Here is a 16,050-nt window from a genome sequence, read left to right on the forward strand (position 1 = left end):
CGGCAAAAAGTTGAACCAACTTCGTCGCTCAACAAATGTTTTCCAAAAATGAGGGACTCTCGATAACATTATTAGAACATTATGGATAAAACCTTAAACGTTCCAAGATACTTTAAAGCCACGTATATTGTGGATAAACGATCCAAACAAAAAACGTTCCAAGATATTGTGTTTCTGACGGATGAAGTAAGGTCAGATGCAATCATTCAATACCTAAACGACGCAAGATTATCGTTATAGTCGATAAAATTTTAAATGTTATTGATCGATGATAATCTTTAAATACACTGCAACCACACGTGATGAAGATAATTATAAATTATAATATTGATTATATTACCGTTATGAGATACGAAATAACAATAATGTGTTACGTATGACATGCCGGATTTCTCACGATGTTTTCTTTCTCTGTTTCGAGCAGTGATGTTATAACAAGCGCAGATAAATGAAATATCAATTGAATTCCTGCACGCTCGCCTGGTCTCGAACCAAGACTTATTGATTTTAAGTCCATGGTCCTCGCTACTGAGCCACCGCTGCACTTGCGATTTTTAGTCACTGCAAAAATTCCGATAGATGGCGCAATTTCTATAACCACGCGGACGAAGCTGCGGGAAACAAGTTAGTTTTTAATTTTTATATATTATAAGTTTTTATTTAAAGGTTGTGAATAACAAAACGGCATGATTTATATAACGTATGCTGGTTAACACACTGCAATCGCTCGTCAGATAGAAATGCAGTACTCGCTACTAACTTAGTCAAATAATACAAAAAAATAATATTGTACTCCATATATTTTAATGTAAAAGTATAGAATAAAATTGAGTCTTACAAACATTTAATTCTACTTATTTCTAGTTTACAATAAATTCTTAATAAAATTAACAATTAGTTATACAATGACTGAATCATTCAGAAAACGAAGAACCAATTTTATGAAATTTTTAAGTGCAGCTAAGAATAACAATTGTTCGTGAGCAATTAATATTTAATACTTCCTTGATGTATAACTAATATATTTATTTTGCGCTTACACATTTTTACAAATTTTATCACAGAATATTTTAAACTAAACTAACAAACACGCATTTGATCAACATTATAAAAATTAATAGTAACAATTTGTAAAGTGAATGAAAATTCAGCATAAAAAATCATAACTTATTTCATAAAATTTTTGTAGTTAAGCAGAATAAGACATAAAAACAATAAACGCTATTAAAAGGAACTACAATAATGTATGTAATAAATATTCTACAAATACAGTACGATCCGACTTGAAGGACCAAAACTTTGCTATATAGAATTCTATGGAAAAAGATAAATACTAAATTGTTTCTTAAATATTATTAGCAGCACATTTTTATATTACATTAAGATACGCTATTTGCTGTCTTGTTATAGACAGTGTTTTGTGTTAGTTATCAACTTATGTGGTTATTTGAAATAAAATATAAGAAACAGATTCAAAACAGGTAATGAAAGAATTAGAAAAAGTGGCTTTAAATGCCTACTAGTACAAAACGAGACAAAGACAGTAACTATGACGTAATATAACATTAATATTTTGCGAGGGTTTATCTTCTGTAGAGGTAACATTAAATACCTGAGCATTTTTTGTCACCGATTATAGTTTTAAAAACTACCTGATGTAGTAGTTTCTCTAGTTTTGTTATTAACAGGCAGTTATATAATATACATACAACTGATATATTTTAAAGAATCAAAGAGATATATTTGACTAATGTTTTATGAAATTGCATACAAAAAGTTTTAGTATGCTTGTTTATTTACTATCTAATCGTAATTTTTATAATAATTAATCTTTTTTTATTGTTCGATCAAGCTATAAGAGACATCATAATAAATTCTTTAAACATTTTCAATACCAACATAACAAGTAGTTATCGTATCATACAAAATTGTTTATCGTCTATAGCTTACTCAAGTTTTTAATTTATGTATCATATTTTGCTTGCAACAATCTCTTTTTATACTGAACAAAATGGCACACAAGAACAACCACACTCAGACAGAAATAATCATATAAATCTTCTATTACGTTTTAAAGGATTTCCTTACATATTTACCATCCCAAAATTTTTTCTACATCAGAAAAAATGTAATCACTTTAATAAAAAAAGAATACCTGAGTGCATTCAATGGTAGTAACTGTATAGCATTAGTTTGCGCCGTAGTCATTCTGTCCTTATCCGTAGCGGGTCCAGGAACGGCAGATCACTTGTACTATCACACTCCACTTGGTGGAACACTTTTAAGGGCACTTCCTTCACTTTCTGATTTAATTTAAGTTTCACTTGGTTTTGATTCACTTTTTTGGATTTTCCCGCAAGCATTACCACGGGAACTAGTTGTTTCTTGCCGACCGCGTCGTTCGATTGATTTTCTGCGGCTTCTAATGCAGTTTCTACGTCAATGAGCGCGTGGTTTCGGCACTGCAGGAGCGCCGCAAGCTGTGGGTTCAATTGATAAATTTAACGGTTTGTCTTTTTATATAGGAGGCTATTTGTCATAAATTACAGAAGGGATATTGTATTTCACCTTCAAGACGTGTATTTAACATGTAAATAAGTTAGGATATAACATGCGTTCCATATTTAGTTGCGTCAATAGCTATATTTTTAAAAGCCTAGTAATAAATTTATACGAATCGGTGCATGAGTACAGATGCCCCGCACCAATTCCGCATGGCAAATGAGTTTTACCGGATTACTCTACTATTTTTTTGTACCTGCGCGAGTTACTTTAGGGCGGGCAGGGAGCGGGCGGGGTAACGCAGCACGCAGGGCCGCAAGTGCGGGCGGTAAGTGCTACATCTCCCCCGTCCGAGTCACTCTCCCGGTCATGCTGCTCGAACCACACGCTCTTCTATATACTATACTAGCTTTCCGCCCGCGGCTTCGCCCGAAATTTCAAAGATAAACCCGCATAGTTTCCGTTCCCGTGGGATTTCCGGAATAAAACCTATCCTATGTGTTAATCCAAGTTACCCACTATATGTGTGCTAAATTTCATTGTAATCGATTCAGTAGTTTTTGCGTGAAAGAGTAACAAACATCCATACATCCATACTTACAAACTTTCGCCTTTATAATAGTATTAAGATAAGATGTGTGTACCTGTGCGAGCTGCTGCAGGGCGGGCAGCGCGGCGGGCGGTGGGCGGGGCAACGCGGCTCGTAGTGCCGCTAGTGCGGGCGGTAAGCGCGCACGCACCAATGCAAGCGCGGCTAGTGATCGTGCTACATCCCCCCCCTCCGCCACGCCCTCCGACCCCTCCGAGTCGCTCTCCCGCCCACGCTGCTCGAACCAAACGCTGCCAGTCTCCTCGCACCTGCTGAAATTCAGTATCATCTTTGCTTTGTCGAAATACGTTTGTGTGACGGTGCATTTAGATCTAACGAGCGAATATGCTCAATCTAACTCCACTTTGTCAAATATTTTAGTTTAAACAGGCGTAGTTCTTTTGTTGTTCTCTTTTTGCAAAGAATTCTAATATTGAACGTATGAATGTTTTGAATACGAGTTTTCGCTTACACTAAAACATCACAAAGCTCTAGGTCTATGTTCGTTTGGTCTAAATGCACGAGGTAGGAGTGCAGATGATCATACAAATCAATCAGTGAAATGTATCAATCCAGATTTAACCAGTCATGGCGAATGTAGCGACTACATATTTGCACATATCAGCTGTATATTGTCACGTAGATAGATTAAGCACACGATTTACTTATATGTTAAGATTGTAACAAGCATGTAGTATAATAGAATAATATAAGCCATGTTGTACTCAAAATAAATTGGACAAACATTACACAGACATTATACAGACGTTACAACACCATGTCTCGTTGTTTTATTGCTGCCATATTTTCCACATTTTATGACATGCTATAACACTGCCATAAAATGTGGAAAATCCAACATCCAAATTATTTACTCCATTTTCGAAACAAATACGTACGTATGTTGCGAATTAGCTGCTACATCCTGCGGGGGGGTGACCATTGTCACGGGGGTCACTGGTGTCACCGGTGTGGGGGGTCGCGGGTGCCGCGGGTGCCGCAAGTGCAGCGCCAGTGCACACACGTGCGCCGCGCACACGCTCATTGGCCGCATTAGCACGGATAGTGCTGAGCCAGTGTCGCAGGATAGTACTGAAATGGGAGATATGAACTTATATCTGAGTAAACTGTTAAGCTATTGCATAGTTTCTATCACGGGCCTTGAGCACGGGGACCGAATCGAGAAATTCCGTAACGAAAAAACCTCACGCTTTCCACTCCGACTTATGACTTATGGTAGAAATTAAAAGTATCAGACCGAAAATTTTATGGCCTTAAAAAAGCAAATAATTTTAAATACCAGATTTTTTTCTATATTATAAATATATTATCGCATTTTGACGTGATAACGTTTTTAAAATCGTTTTAGTTGGGTGACATGTTCAGAAACTTGTGTCACACCAAAACCTCACGAGCGCGATCGCAGGTATAACGAGAGAGAGACGGACCGATCTCCCGTCTCATCTCGAGCGCTGCCACCAATAAGACGTTATCACGTAAACATCTCGATCGTAAACCTACTTTACAAACAACCAATTTTTTTTCTGGTTCACAAATTGGAATTTATACAAATAGGCTTAAAAACTATTAACTAAGAAACATTTGCGGTGTAATTCCTAAATTAGTGTACATATCATGCAAAGTTGTTTGAATTGGCATTTAAAAAAGATTATACACATTTTTTTAAAGGAAATAACAGCTACTAAATGCAATCGTTTAAGTTTATGGTAAAAATTAAAAGTATCAGACCGAAATTTTAATGACATTAAAAAAGACACAAATATGTAATTTTAAATACCTAATTTTTCCAAAATAGTAATGCACAAATAAATCGCTTTTAGATTTCGTTAAAAAATGCTATAATATAATATTTACAATATATTATAGCATTTTTTTAACTTTTCTTCACAAGAGATAAAGATAAACTCACATGTACTCCTTATAGCAATGAGCATAGCGACTATAATGTAATGTACATTGGGCAGCATTGGTCCATCAGAGAATATGAAGCCCCATAAATGAGGTATTTCGGTCCTAGGGAACTCTCTACCGAATAATAGCCTCAGCCAGCGACTGGAAATATAAAGATAAAGAATAATTAATGATATTGCACAATTTCAGCTTTATGACATAGACATAATATATCTTTGTTTAAAAAAATACACTTTATTGTTACATTATTATAAAAAAATGTTACTTCAATCAGGATGATACTGCCATTCAAATATCAGTTTTAAATTTCTTATGCAGCAACATAATTATTAAACAATGTCACCATCAGAATCATCTTAATAAAAGACAAGCAAAAATTATTTCGTTTGATAGATATTTATAACTACATATTAACCGATTATTAGCTTTAGCTAAACATAATTTTAATTCTTTAAAATTTTATCAAAACGATGACGAAATATTATATAGAAAATAAAAATCGATATATACATGCCAAACAGTTCCATAGATATATTACAGTTGCTGAGATGTGCGGCGAGCTCAGGGTCCGCTGGTACTAAATAATCCTCTCTCACTCGCTCTAAGTACCGCACTGCTTCATTTTGATTCTAAAACAGCGAAAAAAAAAATGTATGCGTGTACTAGAGTACACACGTAAGAAGTGAAACTTCTTTATGACCTTAAAAATGTCACGAGTATGGCGTAACGCAAAAATGTCACGCGTACGGCGTAACGCAAAAATGTTACACTAAATTTTTGTCCAACCCCGATAAAGAAGTTTCACTTCAAAAAAAGAATTTTCTCACTAATATTATAAAGGAGTTTGTAAGGATGTATGGTTTATTTTTATTTATCAATTTACACTGCAATTTTTTGTATCAATGCCATAAATGTTCCATACACATTGTAAACCTACAACGTGTACCGCATCCAACGTCGAGCAGCTCGAATTGTCGATGACCGTAGGCTTTCCGATAGGCTCGATCCTCTGTCAGTGCGAAGAGACGTTGCGTCTCTCTGTATACTGTACAGAATCTACTATGGGGAGTGCTCTGAGGAATTGTTCCACCTACTACCAGCCGCACAGTTCCACCACCGGACCACACGCCGTAAAAACCAGTTCCATCCGCACCATCTGGATGGTTGGCGCTCCACCACTGTCCGCTTCACCCGCAACTTCCTTCCGCGTACGGTGAAACTGTGGAACGATTTGCCACCTGCGGTGTTCCCGAACAACTACGACATTGGGGCCTTCAAGAAAAGAGCTTATTTGTCTATAAAAGGCCGGCAAAGCACCTGTAACACTCCTAGTGTTACAAGTGTTTATGGGCGGTGGTGACCACTTAACATCAGGTGGCCCATCTGCTCCTTTGCTTGCTCTGACATAAAAAAAAAAAAAAAAAAAAAACCTTTCTTCTTGTAAACTGGTTACTATAGAAATGATTTTTTTAATTGGGCACTCTAAATGTGCTGTGAAGTTATAACTTCATAACAATTAAGTTATAATATTTTAGATTATAGAGTATGATATATAGTTATAAGAATAAATAACTTACATGTAAGCTTCTAGCAGTAGGCAAGCGGCCACATGACGTCGGTATTACATCTCCAGTTGTATAAAATTGTTCTAAGCCCTTCATCACAGCGTTAAATAACATACTGAAACATATAACGATCAAGTTAAAATAATGAAAATTATTAATGGCATATTTTGGTATATCTTTGGTTTTAAGCCTTGCAAAAAATATCCTATTACCGAATTATTAAGTCTGACTTTTTAATAAGTTGGTTAGTCCAGGTTTTAATGTTTTAAACTAGGTTCTGAGATCGATTGTTTGATTATTTGGTATGTTTTTTTAAGTTCATAGTTAGAAGAAAAAAAAAATTTTCTTTCTCACTTGGTTCAATTTTATTAAGTTCATTGATATACATTTTTGAACTTGTACTGTACATTTTGTAATCAGAAAATAAATTAACTTCTGTTTATATTTATGGATTACTGATTATTTATAAAATAAAGCAGCTGTCTCTTATTATGTCATGTCACAATCATTCAGCAAATATAGATTAAATAAACATTTGATTATCCTATATTTCTCACTTATACTTACAGTTGCACTCTGATAATTTAGTTTTCTATAAAGATCTCGAATATAGACAATAGACATGCATTGAGTTAATTGTGTTTATAATATTACAGATTAAAATCACTATTTTTGTCTATAGACTATAACACACGCATATTTTAGTAGCCAAATAATATAAAAATATACTTACTAACTATCATGTTCCAAAAACCTGTCATCCAAATAGTACCGTAGTGTATCACTGAAATATTATGTAAAACGTTTAATATATTACCTTAATATCATTATATTAAATAATTCTTTACATATAATTAGCATACAAATGCACAAAAATGTTTCACATATATTAATTTTTTATTGGAATTACAGATTAGTATTAACTCTTTACTCCCACATACAAAACTGAAATAGGTCTATAATAGGATTAAATGCCTTGAAAAAATCAATGAATGAGTCAGACAAACTATAACATAAGTGAAGTCCCATGTCCCCTAGGGGGGTAAGGGGCAGATGCATTATACATCTGTTTCACTGATCGATTTTCTTTAGGGACAAGTAAGTGATCAACCTTCTATGTCCTACCAGACCGAGACATATTTTTTTTCTTTGTCTCCACCAGGAATCGAACCCAGGACCTCAGTGCTCACACGTCAACCACTGTAAGGAGGCGGTCTATATAACATAATCCCACTCAAAATCATTACGAAATTTCTGTACTTTAAGATGACAATAAAATAAGACAATTTGATAAGTAAAGGTTTAAACAGCTTATGTAGCTGAAGATGTATTTCACTTATGACTTTTTTAACAAGTAGAAGTAAATAATTTACTGTACTATGCCACATTACACAAAAAAATCATAATAATAAAAGTAAATAACCTCAATTCATTGGGCGCAAATTTTCTATCATTATGAAGCTCATACAACAGTGGTGCAAGTATTTCGTGCATTCCCTGGCGATATCCAGGACTCGGGTGTGCTCTTGCCCAGAAAAATAATACGCGAACCTTAAAATAAATAAAAAATCTTTTAATTTTTTTTTTTCATATTTTTAGTATCCATCTTTTAATATAACAAAAAGATCAGAAAACAACAACTTACAAAATGAATATATCATGCTTTATACAATGCCTTATTGAGTAAAAAGACATTCACAGTGAATTTAAGAAGGATTTTCGAATATTTACACATGTGTTTTCTATAAGAAAATTTTGCTACCAGAGACTATGAATAATTTTGTTTCTTTAGTAATGTATATTAAATTTTTTGTAAGTACATATAAAAAAAACTTACCATCATATCTTGAATATCCTTATCTCTGAAAAATACTTCATCAGGAAATGTTCTAACTACATCTTGTAAAATTAATGCTTTGAGCTCATTGTCGCAGAAATGCTGTTTCCAGGCACTCTGAAAAACAAACAAAGAACAAAACCTGTTTCATTAGTAATTTAAACAAACAATGGAATGGAACAATACTCTTTTTTCCTTTCCCTTTATTAAAGCCAATTATATTGTTCTGTGTGTCTACAAAAACATTTACATAAATTTACGTAAATAATACTATATTTAAACTATCTTTCCGCCCGCGGCTGCGCCCGCGTTTTCAATGAAAAACCCGCATAGTTCCCATTCCCGAGGGTTTTCCGGGATAAAACCTATCCTATCTCTCAAGTTGGATCAAACTGCACATGGTGTGCGAATTTTATTATAATCGGTTAAGTGGTTTAGGAGTTCATTGAGGATAAACATTGTGACACGAGATTTATATATATTAAGAAGATATCTGCAATATCTAAATAAATACTTGTTTATGGAAATTTAAAATAAATGGAACAAGTGGAATGAAGTTTTTCTTTATCTTTGTGCAGTGATAAGTGACCCTGACCAAAGGCTGTGGGGTTCAATCCCCAAAATAAATATTGTTTTGTTCCAATTTCTGAGACAGAAAAAAATTATAAGAACATTATATGTAATAATATAAGCTTTGATTAGAAAATTAATATTATGTTGAACCAAGTGATACATCCAGAAATATTTATTTAAATTTAATGAAAAATTATTGTTTTTCTGAAATACCTAAATAGAAGGAAAATTTTTATGATACAATATAAAACATTTGATTTGATTGTGAAAAATGTAATAAAATTGTTATTTTACCTCATCATTTTGTGATAGAGGATCATCTCCGATAACTGCACGTGGATCCATTGATAATTTCTCTTTCAGATCATTGTACAAGCTTCTATGGCCCTTAATGCTGTAAGTAAATATATATAAATTAAATAAGATTATTTCTCTAATATGTACAGGAAAATGCACAAGAAACATTAGACATCAATTAAATATCATTTTTCTGTTTATTAATTAGTCATTCATTTAACACATTATGTAAGACAGCAATTCAAAATCCATTGCCTGTTTATTTCTGTTGCTGCATTATTTTTAAAATTTAGAAAAATCTCAATGAATAGATGCAGTCCAAGGTTGGGTCTAATTTTTTTAGATGTGAAATTTATATTGAAATTTCAAAAATTCCACATACTACCTTAACATAATATCTCCTCCATCAGGTGATGGGATTGCGTTCAACATGACAGCCCATGCTAAGCTACGAGGCCTCACTAACTTCAGCTCTATGGATGTCTTCTTCAAATATTCCATTGACCATGTTGGAAATTGTAGACTGAAAACACAATAAATGTTTAATATATTATCTAGAAGTGCATTTATTATTTTACTGTCCAGCTTCCCTAATAATTTGAGTCTTAATAAGATTTAATTCTATAAAATTATTAAAAGTTTAGACCCTGTTATTTTTTTAAACACTTTTAATGTTATTTCAAAGTAACAATCGCATAGTACTTAGATATATATTTTAGTTTTATGGCATTCAAATGCTTTATAAATTTATACTCAGTACTTTTCAAGTCAAATACTAAGTTTTAAATATAAATTGGAGAGATTAGAATAATTTTAACATATTTTTTCAATGAACAAAATTATATTTAGTTTTTCACATTAATCAATAAACAAATATTATATTTAGGTCAATACAATACCCAAATATTTTTTTCTACTATATTTTTTTTTAGAAACGGCGGGAATAAATAAGATATTGTGCCCGAAACAAAGAAAGGAATATATTCTTTGCGATCAGATATGTAGACATATTATTACTTACTTGTAATCGACTGCTTCTCTGGTAGTCGAAGAAGGAGAGTCCATGGAATCGTGTTTAATTTTATGCTCCTTGAACAAAATATTTAATAGTAATAGTAGAAGAAAAAAAAACACATAAATAACCAGTTCTTCGTTGAACTTACCATATTTATGTCAATTTAAGCTTAAGTTGAAAAAAATACAAACAAGAATGAATTTTATGCAACAATTATAGAAAAAACATTTTAAAGTTTCTGTTTATTATACTTATTTATTTCTCCTATATTCCGGGTAGGGTATTTTCATGAATCAAATTGAGATAACACAAATATGTTTGTACATGTGTTGTACATCTGATTCTGACAATAATCGTATTGTATACAGTGTTAGCAACCTGAAGTGAGCTGATTATCGTACCAGGGGCGTAAAATTATCGTACATTAGGCGTTTTTGGTTCGAAATTATCGTACTTTTTAGAATAAAGTCAATTATAAATAAATAAATCATATAAATTGTAATATTGATAAGTATGCAAGTTCTCTATAGTTAATCTTTGTTTAACTACCGCTGTCAAATCAACGGGACACTGAAACCATGCTGAAACCCAAACGTTTTACGTGCCCTAATATTCATTATACTCTTTGGTTTTACGCGTGGTACAGACTACAGACCTGAACCGATTCCATTTCCACTTTATGTTCAATAAACGCGCCAAGTTTAAAATTCAATCTGACAAAATTTCACTTTTCCCATGAAAGTTCGATATGAAACACGTCAAAATTTCATATTTGTATGGGTGAAATAATATAAATTCTCGAATTTTGCCTGATAGAAATTATCGTAAAATCAGCGTACGATAATAACATGCTATCGTACATCGTACGTAGGCACCAAATTATCGTGTTTGTACGATAATTATCGTACGGTTGGGAACGCTGATTGTATATTGGAAGGTGACAACTGACAGTTTTTGTATTTGAATTTGATATTTTTTTTTGCTGTCATAATTGTTTTTGTGACAGTTCAGAACAGACTATATAAATATATAATAATTAATAATTAGTGTAGGGGAAAGAAATGGAGGATATGTACATGGTGCATTTTCATTCTAATCACACATAAATATAAAAAACTAGTCCTGCATGCAGGAGTCCAAGCCAATAAATTACAATAATAACAGTTTAATTTTTAAGTTTATACCTCAACACTTAGATCATTTAATCTAAGCCTCTAAATCTAAGCCTCAACCCACCCTCAACCCAATAGAGGAGTTCTCTGCTATATTCAAGAAGCTTATATCTAATACACTGGAGATTGCACTATGACCATTAACCCTTAATAGGGCGGAGGTAAAAAATATTAAAAAAACAGTTTTTGTGTTATTATTTATTCGTATATTAGGACCTATTTTAATCGTATTCAAGAAAATCTAAGAATATATAATCATAAGTACGTGAAAATTGGGTGGTAATTATTTGACCTTAGCCCGTCAAGGTACAAGAACTAGAGCTGCTACAGTCCCTAGCTTCTCTTTCTTCTGGAGCAATATGAAAGCTTTTGAAGCATGGTGTAGCACATAAAGCTACTTTGCAGATGTTACAAATAATTCTCGATCGTTTTTGAATGCTTTTCGTGCTACATAATCGACATCTAGTAAATTTTTCCTGGATTTCTGGGTAGTGTGGTACAGAAGAGCGTCTGATTTCAGCGGGTACTCCGAAATTCCCACCTTGTTTATTCTTGAAAATAATACTTGTTGTTCTTTTTTTGCATGTGAATCCATCTATTAGACTCCGAGCCAAACGCGCATATTTACAGTTAGCACTTTGGTATGCTATGCCTTGGAATCTTATCTGACCAATTTTGTTAGTGCCCTAAAGTGGTTCTTCCGAGATACTTTCGTCACTGCTTTCAATATCGGAGAGATTTCCTTCTAAAATTATCTCGATTGCAGTGTTTGAAAGCTTCTTTTTCTTGATGTTAGTATTCGACATTTTCTGAAATAGCAATTGCGAGAAGGGTAATGGTAACTATATAACCACCAAATACTATAGTATGTCGGTGTAACCAGGCAATGGTATAAGTTTTACCACCGAGCTTACAATGATTTTCTGAATAGTACAAACTTCATTTCAAAAATTACTATAACAGTCATGCAGCTAAACATATTCAATAATGCTACCAAATATCACAAAACCATTTACCGGAATCTTAGTAGAACAAAATTATAACTAACGCAACCACATACCTCCAATTTTCAAATTTTTTCGATCAAAGAATATACTACTCTCTAACGAGAGTTGTTTTCGATGTGTTTTCGATACTTTTTTTTTAATTGTTGGTAGTTTGTAAACTTTTTCAGTTACGTTATTGCCAGGTCTAATAAAAGTTTATACGCTATTTACACCTTCCAAAAGATGAATTTATGAAATCATGCATAAAACGTTCCTTGGTTTATGGTCAATAAACTGAGGTGGTAACCAATTGGCCTTTGCCCTATTAAGGGTTAACTTGTAACAAGAAAATATGACCTTGAATGACGCCTGTATGTTTTTTAAATCCCTTTCACACCAACTTGCCCAAGTTAAGTGAGAAAGGGATAAAAAAAACATACAGGCGTCATTCAACGTCATAATTCATATTTTCTTGTTACTTGAGTTAATGTTCATACTGAAATCTCCAGTGTATTAAATATAAGCTTCTTGGCTCTCACAGATTACAGTGTTTACTCAGCTAACAGTTTTTAATAAAAAAGACAAGAAAATTATAAAGACATACAATAATTTTATATGGTATTCAGACAATATTCTTCGTTATATTATTATAATTTATGTATAGTAATCAACCAATAAAACGAAAGAACTTATTATTTCTAAAGTATACCGGAGTCATATATATATTTTTTTTATTATTTCATAGAATTCTTCAATATTAATTAGAATAACATAAAATTTTAAAAACATTAACTTTATTTAATAATAATATACATATTAATTATGCTTATGAGCGGGGAATCGGGATGGTTTGGGATGGTTGATAGCTGATTTCTATTGCGATTTGTGTGTAATATAATCTGTGGAAGTTTATTCTGTGACGAAATATGATTCTTTCTCTTTTTAGTTAACGAACGCGCTTGCTCTCTGAATTTTTTAATTATTTTGAGAGCGAAACAAGTTTAGATCCTTGGAATTTACGTTTAAAAAATCGTAAAATTTATGTGCTATATTGAAAGTGTTTAGTGTTGATGAGAATAATGCAGTGCAAAGCTATTGTTGTAATGTTACACGGGACCAAAACGCAAGCGCTGCTTCTTCGACGATGACCATAAGCGATCGCAATCATGATCGCCAACTTGCCGCTGCTGTTCGCTAACGGGAACCCGATCGATCTATCAAAGGTCTCAGCTGCCGAGTTGGAAAAGTTCATAACATTCATGGTGACATGTTCCTGGGGTCATGATACTGCCAAAGATATTAAACAACCGCCTTGGTGGCCGAAAAATGTTGTATTCTCTCACCCCTTCGTTAGACCCTGTAAAGTTCCACAGGACTGGGAAGCGAGGCTCAAGAATTTAGTGAAGCGATGCTATGACTATCACAAAAGCGCCTTTCTGTTATTGTTCTCGGCGCACTTAGCTCGATATGACCGGAGTATACTCACGTACGTTGACAACAACGACCACACCACGTCTCTCTACCATGGCCCGACTGGAAGGCTCTTAGTAACATTTAGAAATGAGAACTTGATGTATGATAAGCCAGCTGATATTTATTTGTGTGATACCTGTGACAGTCACTTTGATAATGTTGACATTCTAAAGGCTCACGAGAGACTGTGTAACAATGAAAGCTATCAGACATCTTGCTCTGGTTCTTTACAAGAATTTGTGTCTGCATTAAAGCTCAAACCAATACAAGAAGAGAATGAGGAGAAAGTCCCAGATAATTGTGTTACAGATGTCCGGCCAAGAAATGGACGGAATGCTGCAAGCATAGACAGAGGCCCACCATATCCATTTTCGTCTTTGGCATATTTGAAAAATGCCAAAGTTAATGTTCAAAGAGACACTAGCTACTCTCGTGAAAGAGTAGAGAGGTATTGCTGTAATCAAATAATATGTAGTAAAAATGTAGGTAGTAAAGGCAAAAATCATGTGTTTCCGGTCCGATACAAAAGGCCCATAGACTATTGGCACAGAAAGCATGTGTTTCCAAATCAGAGGTGTAAAACGGTTCTGGATATAAAGGGTCAGCTATTGCTTCTCAAGTGCAAGCCAGTATCTGTAGATGTAACACGGATGTCTTTAGAGAAAATAGAAGAATATATAGATAATCTCCAGAAAGAAGCGCTGAGTAGACAGTGTGTCGAAGAGAAAGACATTGTGTATGTGGAGCCTGATACTGAAACAATGGAAGTGGATGTGAAAAGCTGTGATCCATTAAATAAAACTGACAGTGAGTGTGAGGTGATTGATCTGTGTTCAGACGATGAAGAGACTAGTGTTAATGAGAACTGTGATCCTAGAGCAGGGATTACTTGTGTAATGAGGGGCGGGGCAGTACTGCGGCGCACCGCAGCGACGCCGCATGCGCTTCCTGCTGAACCTTGTGGTGCGAGACAACGACCCCTCTCCTCACTTATATTACAACCCCATCCTGTAATTCTCATCACTCACTCTTTGAACAATTTACAGACTATAGCATTAGATTGACTGTATGTATTTTAATATAGGTATGCTGACTTATTATTTATTGTATTCCTGATTAAAAAATTAATGTCATATAATGTTTCATTTCTAAACTGGCTATGACAATTATAGAATTAGAAGCTGGCAATACTGATCGGCTTTGTTCAAAATGGCGGTTACGTGAACACAAAATGGCGTATGACAGGGTTGTCAATGTATTTGGAATGTCATTAAGCTTGCAAGTCTAATTCCGCGTTTCCACCTGCAAGTAGACTTACAAGTTGCTGTCAGACAGACTGCCGGACATTTCTTGCGGAAGTTTTCTTGCAGATGGGAACGAGGCCTAAATGTTGTAATATGTTGATAAGATGATATTTTTTCTGTGAATTTAGGAGATCGAAATGATTTAAGTGAACGTTTTTAAAATTACTGACATGACAATTTTATATTAATTGCACTCAGTTTTATGCTCAACCAATAATTATAACTTATCTTTCAATATGCCTTCATTATTGCGTAAATATCGTATTAATCAATTTTGCAAACACTGAAGTTGGCAACACTTCAATAAGAAGGATGCGATCTTGTGGTAATATACCTAGCTGATCATCGATTCTCCGTTCTCGTCTTTCTGTAATGTAATATGTACTAGAAATGTGATACCTAATAACCTGTAACAAGTATTTTTATTTTATATGCCTTAGTTTTTCTTGTCGACCTCATTTACGACATTTAATGTTAATTTTATACTATTTGTAAATTTATTATTAAAGTTAAAATTTCTTAAATCAAATGAAAGACTTTTACTAACATAAAGATGCTGATAGACTAAGCACTAGAGAATTTACTTGTGCCAGAACATACTTCATTCGCCGTTCTATTATCATTTTATATATCGAACATGATGCTCGATGTTTTATTACAACATGATTTTATAAACTAACAAATCATGCGTATTACGGTAAAATTTTACTTATCGACAGTGTTCCAGCAAGGTACCTACGAGTACGACGCAATATATTACATTTTAAATGCGCATATTAAACCGAACAGTGCGTATTCGCAAGAG

At 33.7% G+C, this 16,050-nt stretch overlaps 2 protein-coding genes across 3 annotated transcripts; one reads left to right on the forward strand and one right to left on the reverse strand.

Annotated features, from left to right (window-relative positions):
* Positions 1–782: 782 nt before the first annotated feature.
* TBC1D5 (TBC1 domain family member 5) lies at positions 783–10,640 on the reverse strand. Of its 2 annotated transcripts, none has more exons than XM_090106067.1 (13): positions 10,459–10,640; positions 10,317–10,384; positions 9,681–9,818; positions 9,293–9,392; positions 8,426–8,542; positions 8,012–8,139; positions 7,322–7,372; positions 6,601–6,703; positions 5,534–5,652; positions 5,022–5,164; positions 3,991–4,183; positions 3,147–3,360; positions 783–2,480 (listed from the first exon to the last, which is right to left on the reverse strand). In XM_090106067.1, the coding sequence occupies exons 1-13, from the start codon at positions 10,459–10,461 to the stop codon at positions 2,205–2,207; spliced, it is 1,653 nt and encodes a 550-aa protein (XP_089962193.1). In that variant the 5' UTR covers positions 10,462–10,640; the 3' UTR covers positions 783–2,204. The 2 variants fall into 2 exon arrangements, with proteins under 2 accessions (XP_089962193.1, XP_089962192.1); XM_090106066.1 differs by having other exon boundaries at positions 3,147–3,363.
* Positions 10,641–13,402: 2,762 nt separating this feature from the next.
* On the forward strand, positions 13,403–15,730 carry ova (ovaries absent). The gene has a single exon (XM_090106068.1). The coding sequence runs from the start codon at positions 13,635–13,637 to the stop codon at positions 15,003–15,005; it is 1,371 nt and encodes a 456-aa protein (XP_089962194.1). The 5' UTR covers positions 13,403–13,634; the 3' UTR covers positions 15,006–15,730.
* Positions 15,731–16,050: the final 320 nt, after the last annotated feature.

Source organism: Colias eurytheme, chromosome 10 (assembly GCF_061535395.1).
Source record: "Colias eurytheme isolate Ceu_HAF_F1 chromosome 10, ilColEury1 Martin Lab GWU primary, whole genome shotgun sequence".
Lineage (NCBI taxonomy): Eukaryota > Metazoa > Arthropoda > Insecta > Lepidoptera > Pieridae > Colias > Colias eurytheme.